This window comes from Cetorhinus maximus, chromosome 20 (genome assembly GCF_964194155.1).
Source record: "Cetorhinus maximus chromosome 20, sCetMax3.hap1.1, whole genome shotgun sequence".
Taxonomy (NCBI): domain Eukaryota; kingdom Metazoa; phylum Chordata; class Chondrichthyes; order Lamniformes; family Cetorhinidae; genus Cetorhinus; species Cetorhinus maximus.
Genome location: NC_135898.1, coordinates 73,201,559 through 73,222,955, shown reverse-complemented (window position 1 = coordinate 73,222,955; position 21,397 = coordinate 73,201,559). Strand labels below are relative to the sequence as shown.

Here is a 21,397-nt window from a genome sequence, read left to right as displayed (position 1 = left end):
AATGCAGACAAGTATCATTACAGTGGAGCGAATCACTTTGATGAAAAGGGCTTCTAATTAAATGGAACTCTTATATTAGATCTAAAACTGGATTCAGAATAGATTCTATCCAAGTAAATGGGAATTCACGTTAAGAAAAACACTACATAATTGAAAGTTATAACAGTCATGTAATCCATTTATAAATGTAAAAGAAGCAGACTGTTGAAAGAGAGAGTTATACTGATCATTCTTGGGTAACAGCTGTAACTACTGCAAAAATAGGAATTTGAAAAATGTTCCCATGTGTTCTCTATACAAACACAGTTTGTGGAAAATGCTCTTAAGTCTCCATGTAAATAGAGCTTAAAAATATTTTTATATATCCCCATGTCAATAGGACTCATCCTGCACTGTCTACATCCAGAGTATGAATATTTTTGAAGTTTTTATAAAGGCCATTTCACTAATGATAAAAACAAAAAACTACTGCGTACTACTAAATGGTACTACTACCATTTCACTAATACCAGTTTTGTTTCCTAACCAGATATCTTGAAGCATTTTTTGTTGTCATAGTATCTTCACCAAATTTTGTTAGTATTTGGCAGCAGTGAGCTGCTTATCTATTGATCAGAATGACATAGTGGAGAGAAGGAAAGAAAAGCTTCATTGACAACAATGGAGGAGAGTGGAGGTGGAGGGTGAAAGAGAGAACTTCATTTCAATGCAGTACTGAAGGAGTGCTACCCTGTTGGAGATGGTGGGGTTCATCTCGAGTAGTGGCACAAAGCATTGGATCAGCCACCGGTTACATGCAGCATATGAAAGTTCTATTGTAGTTAATGGATTTAAATATCAGGCACTGCCAATCCAATACCACCCGTTTTGTGCCACTAACCCAGATGAATGGCTGCCCCTACGTCTTTTAGATGAGATCAAACCAAGGCCTCATCTGTGCTTTCAGTTGGACATAAAAGATGTAGTGGTGCTATTCAAAGAAGAGCAGGGGAAAATTCTCTTATATCCTGGCCAACACACCCACCTCAACCAATGCTGCTAAAACAAATTAATTGGTCATTATCTCATTGCTGTTTATAGGAGCTTGCTGTGAACAAATTAGCTGTCATGTTTGCTTACATTACAACAGTGACTCCACTCCAAAGATACTTCATTTGCTGTGAAGCACGTTGAGACATCACAAAGATATAAAAAGTCAGTTTCCTTTTCTTCTTTCTATTCTATTAGGCCAGAATTTTCTGTAATGGGGCCCCTAACACTGTCCGATGTTAGTTGAACTGGCCCCTGCATTCATCAGCTCAAAAAATATTTGCCCATTAAGTTGCTGAAAGTGTGAGGGGATAATGTCACAGTGAGGGAAACAGGGTATCTGGGACCTAAGTGAGTAGGGCATACAGCAGGGTATCTCCCTAACCAATCAGACTGAAGGATTGAAAAATAAATTGTGGTAAGACGTATCTACCATGCAAACACGGCAACCTCACAACATTCAATGCATTTCAATTGTGCGCAAAAAATCTTTTCTTGCAAAGCTAACAGCACAGTGGCAAAACCTGAACAGCTACTTTAGAATATTGGCATTTAACCATGCATTTGCCCCTCACCTGAAGTTACCATAGCATTTATGCATAAATAACGGCAAGTGCTATTCTCCTCCTCATTTTGACACTAAAATCTGCTCAGCAAGACAGAGAACTAAGGTTGGCAAAGGAGAAAATGACTGATATCTTGTCATTAAAATAGTCTCACACATCCATCCCTATAGTCGTCACAAAGAGCAGTGTCTAGCCTTCTTGGTATTTACTGCTAATATTATAAATCTCTAATATGCCATTGAAAAACTCTCATTAATAAATAAATCAACAGATTAGTCTTGAAACATAATTTCCCGATAATTATCTGTTAATATCAGAGAGTGAAGTTTTAAAATTGGAGTTTTTATACATATTAGTTTAAAGAATTGGGGGGAAAAAAATCCTTTAGTAGGAGATTGCAAGATTTGAATCCTTGTGTAGTGTACTCAACATTTCAAGCACTATTTATTTTAACTAATAATATTTTTCCCCAGTATCAAGTTTACCAGGCATTATAGTTAATTTAAAAACATTAGTCCTTTGACTCAACTTATAAATGATAGAAATTCAAAGTCTGATCTCAGTATCCACAGGAATCCACAATCTCCTCACAGGCTGGGAGTCAGGAAGGGATGTCAGAGAGGAACGGGGAGTCAGGGAGGGGGTTAGGTGTCTGAGAGGGGTTGGGGAGTCAAGGTGGGGGGGTGGAATGTCAGAGAGGAACGGGGGGTTCAGGGAGGGGGTGGGGTGTCTGAGAGGGGGTGGGGAGTCAAGGGTGGGGGGTGGAATGTCAGAGAGGAACGGGGGGTTCAGGGAGGGGGTGGGGAGTCAAGGGTGGGGGGTGGAATGTCAGAGAGGAACGGGGGGTTCAGGGAGGGGGTGGGGTGTCTGAGAGGGGGTGGGGAGTCAGGGAGGGGGTGGGGTGTCAGAAGGGACTGGAGAGTCAGCGAGGGGGCGGGGTGTCAGAGAGGGGCTGGGGGGGGGGAGGGGTCAGGGTGGGGGTGGGGTGTCTGAGAGGGGGTGAAGAGTCAGGGAGGGGGTGGTGTGTCAGAGAGGAATGGGGTCAGGGAGGGGGTGGGATATCAGAGAGAAATGGGGGGTCTTGGTGGGGGTGGGATGTTGGAGAGCAACAGGGTGCCAGGATGGGGGTGGCGTGTCAGAGAGGGGGCAGGGAGTCAGAGAAGGGCAGGATTTCAGAAGTGGGACGATAAGTTGAAGAGGGATTGGTGTTTGACAGACGGGAAGGGGAGTCAGAGTGGGGGTGCAGAGCAGACTCGATGGGCCGAATGGCCTAATTTCTGCTCCTATGTCTTATGGGCTTATGGGTGGGGTGTAGCAGAGGAAGCAAGAGAGTCAGAGAGGGTGCAGGGAGTCAGGGAAGGGCTGGGAGACAGGGTGGGGGTGACCATAAGACAAAGAAGCAGAAATTAGGCCATTCGGCCCATCGAATCTGTTCCGCCATTCAATCATGGCTGATAAGTTTCTCAACCCCATTCTCCCGCCTTCTCCCCATAACCTTTGATCCCCTTACCAATCAAGAACCTATCTATCTCGGTCTTAAATACACTCAATGACCTGGCCTCCACAGCCTTCTGTGGCAATGAATTCCATAGATTCACCACTCTCTGGCTAAAGAAGTTTCTCCTCATCTCTGTTCTAAAAGGTCTTCCCTTTACTCTGATGCTATGCCCTCGGGTCCTAGTCTCTCCTACTAATGGAAACATCTTCCCCACGTCCACTCTATCCAGGCCTTTCAGTATTCTGTAAGTTTCAATCAGATCCCCCCTCATCCTTCTAAACTCCATCGAGTATAGACCCAGAGTCGTCAAACGTTCCTCATATGTTAAGCCTTTCATTCCTGGGATTATTCTCGTGAACCTCCTCTGGACCCTCTCCAAGGCCAGCACATCCTTCCTGAGATACGGGGCCCAAAATTGCTCACAATGTTCTAAATATGGTCTGACCAGAGCCTTATAAAGCCTCAGCAGCACATCCCTGCTTTTATATTCTAGTCCTCTCGAAATAAATGCCAACATTGCATTTGCCTTCCTAACTACCGACTCAACCTGCAAGTTAACCTGCAAGGGTGGGAGTCAGGTCAGAGGCGGGGAGTCAGAGAGGGGGCAGGGAGTCAGGGAAAGATTGGGGAGTTAGGATGGGGCGGGGAGTCGGGGGGGGTATCAGAAGTAGGATAATAAGTTACAGAGGGGTTGGGAAATGAGAGGGGGCAGGAAGTGAGAAGAGGCAGGAACTCAGAGCAGGTACTGGGCATCAGCAAGGAGATAGAGGAAGGTAGGGTGACAGAGAATGTTTAGTGAGTCAGAGGGGGCATGTCATAGGAGTTAAGGAGTCATAGGAGGTGGCATAGGAGGATAGGTTACTCTGAGGGATGGAACTAGAGGATGGTGTCAAGGGTGGAGACAGGGATGGGGTCGGGGCACAGTCAGGAGTGGAGTCAGGGGAAGAGTCAGTGAGGTGGGGTGTGAGAGGGCGGAGTTAGGAGGTGGAGTCAGGGGTGGGGTCAGGGGAGGAGTCAGTGAGGTGGGGTGTGAGAGGGCGGAGTTAGGAGGTAGAGTCAGGGGTGGGGTCAGGGACACAGTCAGGAGTGGAGTCAGGGGAGGGGTCAGTGAAGTGGCGTGTGAGAGGGTGGAGTTAAGAGGTGGAGTCAGGGGTGGGGTCAGGGACACAGGAGTGGAGTCAGGGGAGGAGTCATTGAGGCAGGATGTGAGAGGGTGGAGTTAGGGGATGGAGTCAAGGATGAGGGTCAGGGGCACAGTCAGCAACGGAGTCAGGGAAGGAGTCAGATGCTGGGGTGTCAGAGGGCGGAGTCAGTGGGTGGAGTTGAGAGGGTCAGTGAGGGGCGAGGTCAGAGCGTGTCACTGATGGGGTGTCAGTCAGGGGTGGAGTCAAGGGAGGAGTTAGTAAGGGACGAGGTCAGTGGGTTGAGTCAGCAATCGGGTGTCAGTCAGGGATGTAGTCAGCAATGGGGTGTCAGTCGAGGCAGAGTCAGGGAGGAGTCAGATTGTTGGGGCGTCAGTGAGAGGGTGGAGTCAGGAGTGGATTCAGTGAGGGGTGGGGTCAGGGGTGGAGTCAGCAATGGGGTGTGTCGGGGCGGAGTCAGCAATGGGGTGTGTCGGGGCGGAGTCAGCAATGGGGTGTGTCGAGGCGGAGTCAGCAATGGGGTGTCAGTTGGGGTGGAGTCAGAGTGTTGGGGTGTCAGTGAGAGGATGGTGACTCAGAGGGCTGAGAAGAGTGGGAACTGAGAGAGGATTCAGGTGTCAGGGTCTGACTTGCACTGAGAAATGCACAAGCCAACTGCAATTCTGATAGCATCAAAAAAAATTAACAACGACCAAAAATCCAAAGCAACTTCTTAGCATCCAAATGCAAAAGTTTAATGGTGTGGGTTTGGCCTGTTGTCAGAATTGAGGTCAGATCCAATGAATGGCCATGCCTGAAGCATTATGCTTTTGCACTGGCTGTGTACACCCAGCATCTTAGATTAGAATCCTCAATTTTGCATAGTCACAGTTTCTAAAGTTTACCTGATTTATGCTTTGGTGTAGCTTATAACCTGGTGAACCTTATAAGGGGTAAAACAAAAAACCGTGACTATGCAAAATTGGGAATTGACAGTGAGACACAGGGCAGACATTGGAGAACTAAATAAGGAAGCAGTTCTGGAATATAAACACAGCATTGCTATCACATTCTTGAAGCAGACTTTTTCCACATCTTTATTTATGTATCCAATACCATTCATAAAAACTCCACTTGTCAAGTGCTCAAGTACAGCGGCCATCTGGTTCAATCCTACAGCTAATCTCAGATATTTTAGGTATAAAAATGACCTGGTTGAAGTGCGTGACGGGAACAGGGGCATGCTAATCATAATTTGAAATACTGGACAACACCAACAGTACTAGATTGTATGTGCATAGAAGTTTATAGTCAATGCTAATTTGAAAAATCTGACTTTCAGTGACAGCTGGTGTGGGGCTGAGATTCCATTTTGGCAGAGATGGCTTGTCCAGTGAGACACAGCTTCACCGAGAATTGTGTCTGCGCACACGTGAGTGGAGAGTCAGTAAAATGCATCTTGTGCATCTTGTTGCCATGGTAATACGCTGTCTAGTTTAGGTATGTGCAGGCTTGTCTCACCTGTGAAGAAAATCATCAACCACCCAGTGTTAATTTAATAGATTGCTAAATCTGCATTAACCTGGAGAAAATAACAAGGAAATGCAAGTTTCCATGATGCCACTTTGAGGGAGCACGGTAAAACACATGATTTCCAGCAGCCTTTGACACTTCCAACACCTAATTTATTTATTTGGGAATGAGTTCAAAGAATATATAAAACATAGTTTGAAAGCTCTCTGAATTATATCAGCATTCAATGTATCAGCTACTATAGACATTTTGGACTGAATAACTGTCATAGCCATTTTTTGAATTAACACCCAGGGATTTGTTAAGGGTAATCTTGGGGGAGCGGGGTTGGTTGGGGTGGGGGGGGGGAGAACTGAGTTTACAGAAAAGGGGATGAAACCATTTCTCATTCTCCTTGGGCTGAGCGAGTGTTAGATTATAAAACGCCAGCGGAGGAAAAAGATCATTACACCATTTAAATTCTAAATACATCCAAAGTAGACTACCAAGGAATTGGTATATACGCTGTTTAGATCATGCGCTTTTCCCAGAGTTGTAATCTCCGACCACAGAAGCTGAGTAGTTCTTCCCAACTAAATTATAATTCAACAGTTACTCATTACAACTTGAACGTCAATAGGTATATGCCTTTTGGGGAATAAACCATGAGTAAAAGGGAAATAAAAATAATTAGCATGCTACATGCCATACAGTAATGTTACCAACAGAGGAGACAATAGCATTCATTGCATTCAACAAAACTGTTGAATTTAGCAACAAAGTACTCTTTACCTTGTGGTCCCCCATGCAAACATTTGGTCCAATGTTGTCATAGATAACTGACTTCTCATCATTTTCTGCCTGTAAAACAGAGATCACTTTCTTTAGAGACAGAGTGGCTATTCACAGCAAAGGTCTTTTCACAATTGCTCAGTTGCAAAGGCAAATATTTAGAGGGAGTGAGAAAGCAATCTACAAGAGTTTTAACAAACAAGTAGAATTGGAAGGCCACCCCTGCATGGATTTGTAAAAACTCTTCTGAATGTCAGAAAACCATTTGCTCCAGCAGTTACAAATCAAAACCAATGTACCGTATGGGGTTGGGGTTGGGGTTGGTGAGGGGTAGGTGTTGTGGGGGTGGTGGGGGGGATGGTGGTGTGGAGAAGACCATCACTCTCAAAGTGGGTGAATAACGTTGATGAGCAATAATTATATCTACAAGCTGGCTCGCTAATGGTGTTTGTGCTATTACTAGGTAGCAGTTTCTGGTATTGATGATTTTGTCATTACTGACACTTTCATTCATGGCAAATTGCACCTTCTCTGTAACAGCTTGATTATTATGCATTGGACTCAAGTACTAAGGGTAGTTCTGTGCAGTTGTTGAAGGACTGTGTTAGAGGCCATTAACACATAATCATTAAAGGCTTTGTATTAATCGGTACATGAAGTCACAGGGAATAGGCAAATGATTGCTTATTCTGAATAATAAATATTGGTTTTAAGACCATTTATGTCTTCAAGTAGTTTAGCAACAGAGTTGCTAAGGCATCGGTTTTGCACTGCAGACCCAGTCTTTATTGTAGCTAATGATCATTTGAGCATTTCAAAAGAAGCTCACTTTAAGATCTAGTCTGCTAAAAAATGAGTAATATTTATAATGAACTTTTTTTTTCCATTTACAGAGCCTCCATTTCAATGGGAAACTCTGTCCATTGTAGATAAGAGCAGATATCTGATGGTATCAATCCTATTTCGAGGTCAATGATTTTCCTGTTCTGCATTGTGCAATGTCTTATTAATGGCTGCACGCTAAAGTTTCCATTCTTGGCCATTTGTAACTTTGTATCACAATTATTTGATAGCCCAATTCCCTTAATTCTATTTTGTCCCATTAGTAGCAGAACAGGATTTCTGTTTTGTGCCATGCCGTGTGAAAGGGCAGGAGAGTGGGTCAGGGTTAAATACACATTTATGTGGTGTCTCCAAGACTGCCATCAACACCCTGCATCATCTTCACTGTTGTATGAACTGCAACCTGATGGAGTTACTATGGCAACCCTGAATAGGGCCCAGTGGAGGATCCCTACCATCATTTTTTTAAAAATAAGTTGAAGAAAAAAAGTTTTACTGTGTAATTCCCCTGACTCTGACAAGGCCAAATTCTGAGTGGCATTTAAAGAATTGTTTTGTAAAGAAAAGTGTTTTGGGATTGGATGGACAATTCTTTTAACAGACCTATGAATGTCTAGGGAAATTTATGACCAGACTAAAGAAAGTAAATGAAACCAATTGCAAATGTATCTTAATGTTAGGAATAGGGTTTTCTTGTCAGGGTCAAACACTCTAAAATAATTTATATTTTTAAACCATTATTAATGAGACTTGAAAGGTCAATTTTAGACCTGATGATATATAAGAAGTTTTCACTGGTATTTTTAGCCTAGAATGGGGAGAGCCATGGGGAGTTCATCTGCTGCTGTACAATACTATAGTGTGGTGGTAAACTGAATAGCTTTTGATGAAGACGAACCACATTCCTATTAAGGTCAATACTTGCCCCAATGTAACTACCAGCCTTCTTTACTGAGCTTGTATCAGCTTTTCTCTGCTGGGTATATTTCTTTCTTTGTTTAAAATGTTAATGAACCTTTTTGAAAGTTTATAATTTGATATAAAAATAGCTGATTTGCGAGGGCAATTACACGCAACACAATTTGAATTGTGGGAACAGCAAAATGAATCAGCTGATTATGATCAATCTGTTCTGAAGATTCTTGAAAACTTCTCAAGTAGCTAATGACTTAAGTGATTAAACGTTCATGAAACCAGCAATGGAGTGCACAAAATCTTTCATAAATGAGTGAGAAACAAGGGCATAAAGCCCACTTCTTACTGTCTTAATGGACTATAGAATGGAGAAATGACTCCTCCCAAAAACAAAGGCAAGTTATGTGGATATATATCTCAGCGCACAGGTTGAATTTTACAGGGCAGGTAGTGGGAGGGAATTGCTCACCCACCCCTGGTAGAAAAGTTGGTCGCAGCCACCCTCCCTGACCCTCCCACTAGCCGTTTCCCTCCAGGACCCTCCTGCTCGCACTTCCCTCCCCGACCCTCCCGTTTGCACTCCCCCCCCCACCCAACCCTCCCTCTCGCACTTCCCTCCCTGACCCTCCTACTCGATGCTTCCCTCCCCGACCCTCCCACTTGCCAATCCTCCCGTCATCAACTCTCCCACTCGTTGACCCTCCCGCTCATCAACTCTCCCGCTCACCAACACTCCGCTCACCAACCCTCCCATTCATCAACCCTCCCATTCACCAACACTCCTGCTCACCGACCTTCCCACTCACCGACCCTCCCATTCAGCAACCCTCCCACTGGCCAACTGTCCTGCTCGCCACTTCCCTCGCTCAAGACGAGGATTTGGAAGAGGGTCAGCGAGCGGGAGGGAGTGGGCACAAAGTGGTAAGCGGGAGGGTCGGGGGAGGGAAGAGGTGATGGTGGGGGGGGTGCTTGGGGAGCGAAGCAGTGAGCAGGAGGGCCAGGGAGGATTATGGGTCAGGGAGGGAAGCAGCAGTTGGAGAGTGGTGAGTAGGAGGAAGATAGAAAGAGTTGGTGAGTTATTCAGAGTTTTTAAGTTATTAAGAGTTGGTATGTTAGTGAGAATTAGTAAGGATTTTTAGGCCAGTTAGGGTCAAGGCAGCCATAGGCTTTTCATATAAAAATGACATGTCAGGAATGTAACCCACCCTTATGGGAAAGTGATTTTCATTTAGAATGTTTGTGTTTATCATGCCATTTATTTTTAGGGAGTGCTATTCAAGGAATAACTGAATGTAAAGGGCAATCGGTCTCTCTTGCATTAACTGCTGTTTGAAAATCACATTATGATATTACATCAGGTTCTACAGTAGGGTTTGTACGCACAGCCTACTGATTCAGAGACCACTGACCCAAAAATAAATAAACAACTCATTCTCCTTCACAAATAGGTCAAAAAGGTTTTCGAAAATTAATTTTTATTGACGTGTCTGTGAAAGTTATGTTTAAAGATACATGTACATCAATGGTACACAACTGACCAATATCCTGGCAAGCTCCAATTACTGTGGTTCTACACCAACAGCATGGATGAAAAATTTGTTAACACTTGACAATTTGCGCAAATCGGGAGGCACAACTGCAATGTACACAGTTGGTTCTTGAGTTTCATTTTAATACCACCAGTGAGCTGCCAATACCTGCCCAATTACCAGAGGCAGCTCACTGGATTGAGGATTTCCATTGGCTACCTTGTGGTATTGGCCCTCAGGTAGGTCTTTGCGGGGGGTAGAGGAGGAGAACAAGTGGGGGCGGTTAGCATGAGTAGGCAGTGGCATTCTGGAGTGCTGTGGAGCTGGGAGAAGCACTCCTGCTCCAAACAGCTTCACATGAAGGTCCCTTTTTTTTAAAAAAGAGTAAACTGGTTACTTGGTTAGGCTATAACAAACTGTAAAAGCTGAGAGGTGCAAACCCTCACCCCCTCTGCTCAGTGCTGTCCGATTTCTTGAAGGGGACAACATACAGTTATTCTGTTGTCTCTCCATTCCAGCAATCATACCACAGGAATAATGTGGGGAATGTGTTCATTGACATATCATGCTAACCTCCACCCAGTGCTCAATCAAGCACAACAACGAGTCACGTTTTGCTTCCAAACATTGCACACTTTCAGAATATTGTCACAACTTGGAGTATAAACCTGGTTGCACTATACTCCTGGGTGAAAATGGTATCACAGTATTTAAGAGGAAAATAGTCTATTCATCAATGAAGTATTCATTGAATTTAAACTGGAGCTGTAAAGATTGTTGGGATTAAAGTATCAATTTTTTTGCCATTCAGCATTTGTGCCAATGGCTCATACCCTCACTTTACTGTAGAGAAGCACAAACATTCTTGGTTAGGTCCACATGACTGTGGAAAGGTCAGGATCAAACTAAGACTGTTCTGTCACATATAAACAAGTTAGGCAAATCAATATTCTGTTCAGTAATGGAAACACAGGAATCACCCATGATATTTTGTGACACTTGAAGCTGTGTAAATAGAATATGACAGTAAAAAGCAAGTATAAGCTTTGTGCATCACACTTCAATTAAACCTCATCCAAGTTCACAGTTTGTGTAGCCAGCTTTAATGTTCACTCATGCCCTACAAATCCACAGCTTCCAACTTCGCTTCAGCCACCTGCTCTCATTATAATGTCTGTCCTTCTTCGACTGTAAATTAAGTAGGAAGCAGAGGATCATCTTAACGTCAATTCAAATTGTGTAAAACTCTCAGGATCAAATTTTATTTGTGTAATGTACCTTATAAAATGCGACTGGCACTTCACCCACTTTTGCCTCTATTGGAAGCTGAGCTGTGCATAAAGCATTAGTAAGAGAGCCTGCAATCCATTCAGTCACCCACTACTAACAGGGAATGTGTGGCAAACAAGCATCTGCCATGGAAGCAATGGATTCATATAGCAAAACTGGGTTTGAATAAAATCTCATTTATGAAAGGATTTATTAAAAAGGTTCGTGCAACTGTGTTACTTCATGCTTGTGATGTACAGTCAAATGGACACCACAGAAAATTAAATAAAGCCACAACATAAAACAGAAGAAATCAACAATCTTCTAATTAGCTTTGAATGCAGTGAGCTGCTTTAAGGTCAGAGACATTATTATAAAGCACTGTTGCCTACAATCAAAATGTAACCTTTTATATATATGCATGGACACTTTCAATATGCTGGAATCATCATGCAGTCATAGCAGGAAGTTCAAGTGCATTCATCAAATTCAAGATGATAATTTTCAAAAGCAGCTTAAAATTGTAGATTTTCGGCTGCATAATCTTAAGACAGGATAAACAAATTACAGCAGCACACAAGCAGAAACAAAACTACACTTCACTGAGCATTCATTATCACATGCTATCAAGCAGTTACGCAGCTCCGAAGCAGTGGCCAACCTTTGGTGTGTTAGGGCTCAGAAAGCATAAAATAACATGATGGTGAGTTAACGGACCATGGCATGATAGATGATGTTGCACAGTGGCTGTTTACAGCTCCATGTCTGTACAATCTGTAACGCCTAGTGCATTGTGCTCAACGTGCCGTTCGCTAATATGAGACGATTCAGACATATAGCTAGGCCTCTATCTCCAGTATTCTAAAGTGAGCTCTCTATCTGTATGATTATGTACCTGGGCAATCACGGGAGGCAATAAAATAAATGTAGAAAGTGATACAATCTAATTATAATGCAAAAGGCATTTTACTGATTAGATGCTTTACTTTTTATTATGAATTGAGGAAGATCAATCAAGAGAGAGTGAAAGAGATTGCTCCAGCAGCAATATCAAACTGATGACAATGAACAGCAGAAAGCAGTCAAAAGGCAATTAGCTTCAATTAGCTAAAAATTACACAAACTAAAAGTGAGATTCGCTGAACTACAAAAAACATATTAACAGCAAACTCACAATTGTTAATCTTTAATCAATTCAATTATCAGCTTGATGTCTACATAAACTGTGCTCTTGTTTGCAACTGAGTGAAGTGCCAATTAGATGATCCAACATTTCAAGCACTAATAGAGTTTAGAATTTAAACTTGCATAAACCGTAAAGGCTATCCTGGCACTTTATCAGAACCACGACCTCGAACAATAAAATGGACCAAGTAATTCTGCATTTCTATCTAATTTGTTATATCCAATGTTTAAAATTTACACAATGCCATTTTGCAGATAACATAAGTGGTTTGGCTTCAACTTTCAATAAAAAAAAAATCACCATTCAATGAGTTATTTGGGAATCTGTTAGGTACTAAATATGTGTCTATTTAATGCTCTCAACACACATTGAGGAAGGGTGTTGAAGGCCATGGGCTACTACTACTACTCTGTCAGAAGCAGTGAAAGCCCTTACAAGACAGAAAGAAAAATGAGAGAAAATCAATGTTAATAATTTTAATGAGGACTGAAAAGATCCAGAATTAAGCTACTGGTATCTTAAGGGGGGGCAATATAAAATATAAAATTGTCATGAAAATTCACCTTCCTGCAGGTAAAATCGAATAAATATTTGGTTCTTGGTTAGATATGTGAAGAAGAGTAAAGCTTTTATGCTGTGTGAAGTAATACTGTGATTATGGTAAAGGCAGCTGTTAATGTTACTCGATGGTACAGATTGTAATAAAGTTAATGCACATGAGCCTGTGCTGGTAACCTGATCTGCATCAGGTAGATGGTTTATTTTTGCTGCATAGCAGGACATGATAAGGGCTTCTGACTGAAATTGCTTGGTCAAGGAAGCAAGAACGTGGTACTACAGCCCGGGAGAGAGAGAGAGAGACGTAAGGAAAAGAGAGACAGAAACAGAAGCAGACAGACGGAGACTTACACATGAAAAGACAGAGGGAGAGTTGGGTGTAGGGAAAATTTCAATGTTGAGATTATTTTATTTGATGGTTACTGTTTCAGCTAGGCTTAGAAATTCAAGCCACAGTTCTCTTTACTGCCTATAATTAGGATGTGAAGATAATTAAATAGTTTTGGAATGAAATATCAGAATTTAAAAAAAATGCTCATGATACAGTCAAAGAGACTTTTGCTCTTTAGATTTTCAATGACATGATGAATATAATTTGCTGTTTACGGTTATGTTTGTGTTAAAAGATGATACACAATGATCAGCAGCTCTTTGATTTTCTCTTCATCCCCAGATTAGCGTGCTGAGATTTTGTGGTGAACCTATGCTCTCTCAAAAGGCAAAGTTGCAGAAGACAATTTTTTTTACAGCTTAGATTCAATCAGAAACAGGTATTTTTATACAAAATGACAGAAAATGTGTAGAAAGTGTAGAAAATCACAGAATTTGTTGTGGATGCCATGCAGTGCCAAATCACATGGCTCCCCACCATTTGGTGATGGAGTATAATCGAGCCTTCGTGCTCCAAACCAAGGCTTGCAAATGGCTAGGTAACATTGAAAGTTGAAAATTAAATTTTTTAACGAACACTAATAAACAAGGCCATTTTGTACCTGGCTCTGTGTTGAGTGAAGCTTCTAATCAGTCTTAAAGAGGTTGTTTGTCACAAAGAGTACAATTTTACAATTGCACTGCCGAGTGGGGTGGCTAGACATTGTCACTTAACTGAAAGAAGCACGATGCAGTGGCAAACTCAACAAGGAAAGCAATAGGTGCTAGAACAATGAAACAAAACCAAAATACTGAATGCTAATTCAGGATCCAGGCAGCGCATTATTGACACGAAAAGTAAATATTTTAATATTCACTGTACATTCATTCAGTAAAAAAAACACCTGGTTTCCTGCTTCAACCATATACAGCCTGTCATACGGTTCTCCTGAATTTACAAGGTTGTAAGTAAAGGGTAGTCAATGCCTGATGAATGTTGCATTGTGGCTTTTTCACCTCTGGACAGTGTAGCAGACTGAGTTATACATTGTTTTAAATAAACTACTCCTGATTCCCATTCACACATTACTTTTTGGTTGATTAATTTTAACTTGAAACTTTAACTTTGAAGATTAAACAATTACCATATCAGTTCTCCAGAGATCCTTCTATGTGCAGTGCACAATATGGCCACTAAAGCAGGATAAAGACCTTCATAGAAATTCAAATTTAATCTGTAAGCCTTACGTGTAAGGCAGTGTGGCACATGAAACTTGCAACTATTTCTAACTAAACATTCATTCTTACATTTGCTCAAGATTAGAGGAACAAAACTGTGGGTTAACTACTTACCTTATGAATAAGATCCCGTGCCGAATGAGACAAAAGGATACGATCACACCATGAGGGACACCTCGTATTCATGTACTGCTTTCCCTGATTTGAATCCTCACTGTATGGATAACTAGAAAACAGAAATCAGAGTAAATGACCCTCACACCTCAGCCATTTTTACTTCCAGACTTGACTATTCCAACACACTCTTGTACTCTACCCTTTGTAAACTTGAGGTCATCCTGAACTCTGCTGCCTTTGTCCTAACTTTCACAAAGTCCCATTCACTCAACACCCCTGTGCTTGCTGACCTAAACAGGTTTCCAGTTAAGTGACACATCAATTTTAAAATTCTCATCTCTGTTTTCAAATCTCTTTATGTTCTCACCCCTTCCTATCTCTGTAATCTCCTCCAGTGCCACACCCCTCCCTATCTCTGTAATCTCCTCCAGTGCCACAGCCCTCTGAGATATCTGCGCCTCTTCAATTCTGGCCTCTTGAGCATTCCTGATTGTAACTCTACCATTGGCAGCCATGCCTTCAGCTGCCAAGGCTCTAAGCTCTGGAATTCCCTTCCCAAACCTCTGCGCCTCTCTTCTTCCCTTTCCTCCTCCTCTCAGATGCTCCTTAAAAACTACCTCTTTGCAATTGGCCCTCATAGCTGCTTAATTCATTTGATAACATTCCTGTGAAATACCTTGGCATATTTTAGTACAATGAAGGCACTTTATAAATACAAGCTGTTGTTGTTGTTGCAGCTTCCCTTGAACAATGCCACATAACTTCCACTGGTTACATATTGGGCTGAATTTTACCAGCCCTTCGGGGAAGAATTTTCCTGTCGGTGAGCAGGGGTGGGCCGCATTCACTGACACGTAAAATGACGCATGGTGACGTTGGGTGGGCGTCCCAAAGTCACGGCGCGTCATTTAGATTGTCAGTTCAGCGGGCACGCAGCCACGTCAGCTGCGCGCCCGCCGAACTGTCAAAGGCCTGTTAAGGCCATTAACAAAGTAATTAAAGCTGTTAAGAATGCTGCCCATCCAACCTTAAGGTTGGCGGCAGGCAAAGAGCCCAGGCGGCCTTCACATTTTTTATGAAGCCTCATCCACGGGCGGGATGAGGTTTCATGTAGGATTCATTAATTAAATAAAATTTTTTGAAAAAATTAACGGACATGTCCCAGCTCATGTGACAGTTTCACATGAGGGGACATATCCTTAAAATTGTTTTTAACCGTTATTACCTTTTTCACAGCTTAAACTAATCTCCCTGAGGCACCTCCATGCCTCAGGGGGGATTTCTGCGCCCGACTCAGGGAATCCCCCCCACCCCCGGCCCCACACAGCGCTTCCGGGCGTGCCTTACTTGGCCCGCCCACGTAAAATGGCGGCGCGCACCCGATTGGGGGCGCCAATCGGGTTCGCGCTCGCTCCTGCCTGCCCCCGATGGGGGGAAAATTCAGCCCTAGGTGACAGACTGGGAGGCGGGAAAGCTGCCAAGGGAGAATACTGGGGGTGAATACTGTATGTGCCCAACTTCTTCTTGCTGTCATGCCACTTTGCCAGTGGTGGGATAAATGGAATATGGCCCACCTGCTCGGAGCCCATTTGAACCACTTTGTGGCCAACTAAAAGGGCCTCTTTCCACCTTCGCTGGCTTCTATCAGCGGCTGAGGAACCCGCCACCGCATTCTTTGGCCCCCGAAGGCAATGGCTGCCCTACAGCAACAGCGCCACCTTCCCTCAGCCAACATCACCCGCCACCACTCCTTTGCTGCGGTCTGCCTGACAGGCCCTGGCACTCCCAGACACAACTTACCTAACTTTGAGGGCACAGGGCCATCAATACACCCTCATCCTCCAGGTGCAATTTCAGCAGTGGCCACCACTAGCGCAGTGATTGGGCGGCAGCATTTGGATGCAGAACCTCGTTCTTAGTCGGGACAACTGCAGCAGCTATTTTATTGACTGCTGCCAGAAAAATGTGGCCCCAGGTTCCACCAACCACTGAAGCAGGGTCAGCCTTCACTTCCAGCCCTAGAGGTGGGACTTATGCCGCCTGTGTAAAGTTTAGCCCATTAGGGGGAATGCTGTTTTCAAATAAGTAAGACAAGTATAATTTCCTCGGAATTAGCTGTGGCTTTGCACTCTGTACACCTATACTAATGGCAGTACAGGTCTGTTTAATGCCTGCCTTTGAATGTTCTATTGCATTACTTGTTACATTTGACTGACTTTGCACATCAAATAGGAGTAAAAAAAAATGGCATTTCAAAAAAACCATAAAGGATCTCAGTGTCAGTCCCTTTTGATTTACATTAGCTATTTGAGGTGCAAATTTTTATGTAGTAAAGTGAAACTTACTAATGGTTTCCAAGCAAAATACCACTTGCAATATCATAGTAAGGGAAGGGATGGATAGTAAAGACCCAGGCTGATTTTACTGTCTGGACAGGAAGTAAAATCCACAGCCTGATATTTTAGAACATCATCTGAATCTGCCAATTTGATTGTATGTAACAGACTGGAAATTATTCCCTTCCATCCAGCATTTCTGGTTGCCAATAACTAATAATTTACAAGGGATGAAGAGATGAGTAAATATTATGATTTAACATTCCCTACCCCACATTTTGTGCAAAGGAAGGACTTGTCAAGAATTGACCAGTTCAGGGGTAAGGACATTCGTACAACTTTCTGTCAATTATTATAAAATCCAGCTCCATGATCAATATTGGGAACGCACTGAAAGGTACAGGGAATCAAACAATATAGTTTCTACTTTTGCAAAAATTATAGATTTGAAAACTTAGAATTTGGACAATTCTAACCAACAGGGCATGCAGAGAATTGCTGCAAACCAGCAAAATCTGGACCAATGTCCCAAATGGCTATTTTTAGAGTCATTTTAATTAGAAGAGACAATCAACTCACAGGAATACACTACCTTTAACATCAAATTACAAAACCTACCACTGCTGGCATTATGGGAATGAATTTAGATTATTGTGTAAATTGGGTGGGCAACCCGCCTGGTAGTGTCAGCTTGATACCTGATCCATTTTTGTTGTTATGCCTCATTTTAATATTGAGCGCAAACTGCTAGCGCTAATTGTGCTCTCTCTAGGAAGCTCACTCATTGGGAGGACATGAAATCAGACTCTATTATCAGTATTTAAAGGCAGCATTCGACTTATAAAGGGGAGGCGCAATTTTCACTGAAAAGCTGATTATTGCCAGGGCCCCCAGGTTTGTGTGTTGTGGAGGTGTGTCAGCAACAGGAAGTCCTCTTCACCAGTGATGGGCAGTGGGTAGCCAGGCAAAATTTCTCAGCAGAGATGCTTGAACATGTGAAGGACATAAATGTTGTTCGCAGGACCTGACAGTAATTCAGAAAGAAAAATTAATGGCCTCACCAGAGCTGTTGGGTAAGGCTCTGGTTCACATCTCTCACTCTCTCCAATGCTCAGCACTACACTACTATAGCTTGAGTATTACTAGTCCTTCCTTCCCCTGCTTCTGATACCTCACCTGCAAGAGTAACAGGCACTTCACTGCAACTGCTGTTTGCACCTGCACATTCAAGACCAGCTACAAGCCTCAAAACTCTTGCCATATTGGGTGCTTCTTCCAGGTAGACACACGATGCTAAGCTGCCTCACACATCCTCAGAGCCCATCAACATTAACTCACTTCCACTTTACTTGCAGGATAGGTTTGCACCCAACAGGAGGAAAATGGAAACAAGATCAAGAGGAGGACCGGATTGACAAAGTACTACCAATAGCAGCATTGGCAGATGGAGGACAAGCAATGATTCCATTGTCTAGGCTGGAGGTCATACACACAAGGGTGTTTGGGCATCTTCCCTTTCTTTGGTCTTCCTATTTAACTCACTCACTCACACATGACCATCTAGTGTACAGCGCTGCCAATCATTTGCTACTACTTAACATTGCAACAATGTGCTAACCCTTCTCCCTCTCCCCTCTCTCTGGGTTCATCAGACATCAGGGAAAATTATGTTAAGAGGAGGCATGAATCCAAGTGTACAGCCTCTATCTTCCAGCAGTCATCTTCTCACTAGATATACATGGTTAAAGAGTAGGGGGATTGACGATCAATAATTACATCATTACAACTGCCAGGATAATGAGCAAAGACCTGTCAGTCAGCACACAGCAGCTGCACATTGATGGAGTGGAAGGCCCTGCAACTCATGAAGGCACTGGGCTCATTGGAAGAAGTGTATGGGGCGACACAGGTAAAACCAATGATGCCCTAGACGTGGGACAATCCTTCAATCTGAGTAAATCCCAGAGCCCGGTCTTGCTGATTTGATTGACCAAGAGGTGAAAGTGTTTGCTCTGTCAGACATGGTATCAATTACCTGCTTAATGCAGGCATGAGCAGCGTACTGGCTACTGTTGCCGATATTCCCTGTGGTAGTCTGGAAAAAGCTGGGGGTGAAGAAGTTGATCTTTGGATAATGAGGAGCTGTGATGATCTTGGCTGCAACAGGCAATGCCTCTTGCAGGTCTTGTTGCTAGAAGTAGCACAATTCTGTGGCAGCTTCCCTGAAGCAGTGCAGCCACCATAGGTCTGCTGCTCAGGGAAGTGCAGGGAAGTTGCTCTGACTGATACACTCTGTTTGGGGAGAGGCAGGTAAAGATTCTGATGAGCTTTCCTTCTTCTATTTGCTCTCCCTACACCTGCAGCTTTGTATTCTCCATCCTCCTGAGCCACCTCCTCTGTGTTGTACTGAGAACAGAAGAGGGTCCTGTTTAATATTGCTGAAAATGGCAACCTCCCTACTTGTGTCGTTCATAGTTTTTAAGCAGGATAAGAAACTGGTGACAGCAATGTAAGTGGCAACAAATATTCCTTGGGGGGGATTTTAAAACCAGAACAGGACTTCATTTCCATCTATTTATTCAGCATCCACTTGTTTCTGGCAGGAGCATTGACTGTCTAAATTAGTACCAGCTCAAACATTGCATTGGGTGGGCCTTGGGTGCAAAGTTTAAAGAAAATTCAAACAATTACCACCCTGATCTACTAAATAGGTCATTACACAAATGGAAATATTTATCTGCACTACTGACATTGTGGCAGTGGAAACAGAACTTTATGTTCAATGTCATCATTAATTGGATCATAAATGCTGAGGACTACCAAACAACACGTTCACATTCTTAAAGGCAAAACATTGGTCTTTATATTCCACCTTACGTAAAAAATAGAATAGAAAACAAGCAAGAATGACTTATCATAATGTGGGGGCAGCTGAACCATAGGTAACAGCCCCCTGGACCAGCAGAGTTGAGTTACTCCAGCTCCTTTGTTGCTCTCTGTTCAATGACAATGGAGTTCTGTACATATGTGCTTGTGTGTATGTTCAAGGGCTCCACCCACTGGTTTCCAGATGCTATTTAAAATTTTCACGTTACAAAAGAGTTGACAGGAGTGGGGCCTCTCCTCTAAAATTAAAATGATTCAAACTTATATGTAGCAAGTTTATTGGACGTCTTGGAAATCTCTTAGACTTGCTTTCACACTAAATGCCTGCTATTGTGACTCCCGAATTATGCTTTGCTTTTAACATTTGATAAAATGTTAAAACAGTGCCCTAACTAACCAGAAAGGTGTCAGCTGATGTGACTTGGACAACAGTAGTGGAATTTGTACTTTAACAGCTTGTTTACATATATCTAAAATCTTAGCCAACAACTGGGAAAAGCAAGAAACAGAAAGAAAGGGGGGAAAGGAAAGGGAGACAGATGGAAGATTGAAGGACGGAACAAAAGAATTGCATTTATGTAGCACCTTTCACAACCTCAGGACATCCCAAAGTGCTTCACAGCCAGTTAAGTACTTTTGAAATATAGTTACTGTTGTTTCCTGCATTACAGTACTGACTGCATTTCAAAAGTAAGCACTTTGGAATGTTGTGAGGTTGTGACAGGTGCTATAATAATGTAGGTCTTTCCATACCAGTTAAGAATGAAGAGAGGACGATTATCAACTAATCTTGTATTAATAGCTCACTCAGAAATTGCATCAACTTCAAGGATACACGTGAAGCCTAGGGGACGCAGTGGTAACTCGCTTGGAAAACAAGTCAACCCAATGGTACCAATATTTAAAAATTCCTGCATTTCATCTGGTTTTCTGTTCATAAGCATAAATAACATGCAAACTGATTTGATTCATGATCACTGTATGCATTTATTGTACTGTCAGCAGGTCTGCCATCCAGCTGTGCATGACATTAACCTGTGTGAATTAAGTTATGATTCAAGGGGCTGGTTACAAATAAAACAGTTTTTACAATCACAGAACAAAGTCTGAGAATTTAGGCACGAAAGTACTAAAACCAATCAACAACACAGTACACTTACACTTCCTCAAGTGAATTGCTCTCAAATTTTGTTGCAGGATTGGAAGGTTGATTTTCAATATGGCTCTCCCAGCTCAATAGTAATCCTAGTTTTACTGATGTTCTGCAATCTTAGCAGGTCAAGGAGGTCCTAGGTAGTACTGTTAACATTTGAAACTAAGTTAAGTTCTCAATGGTAGCACTCTGGCCTCTGGGTCAGAATTGGTTCAAGACAAAATCTAGGCTGACACGTCAGTGCAGTACTGAACGAATGCTGCACTATGGGAGGTACAGTCTTTCAGATGAGGTGTTCAATCGAGGCCTTGTCTACCCCCTCAGGTGGACATACAAGATTCAGTACTACATTTTGAAGGAGAGCAAGGGATTTCATTCCAGTGTCCTTGACAATATTTATCTTTCGATAAACATCACTAAAAAAGATAGACGCATTTTGATAAGCATGCATCATCATCATATTTCTGTTTGTGGAATCT

General features: G+C 42.7%; 1 protein-coding gene across 2 annotated transcripts in view; it reads right to left on the bottom strand.

Moving 5' to 3' along the window:
- The window catches only part of inpp5a (inositol polyphosphate-5-phosphatase A), a 571,171-nt gene that overhangs the window by 16,154 nt on the left and 533,620 nt on the right, over positions 1–21,397 (bottom strand). For both annotated transcript variants that reach the window (XM_078564917.1, XM_078564916.1), the window contains exons 13-14: positions 14,541–14,652; positions 6,519–6,587 (exon numbers count right to left, since the gene is read on the bottom strand). In XM_078564917.1, the coding sequence (XP_078421043.1) occupies positions 6,519–6,587; positions 14,541–14,652 (181 nt within the window). The remainder of the gene's footprint in view (positions 1–6,518; positions 6,588–14,540; positions 14,653–21,397) is intronic.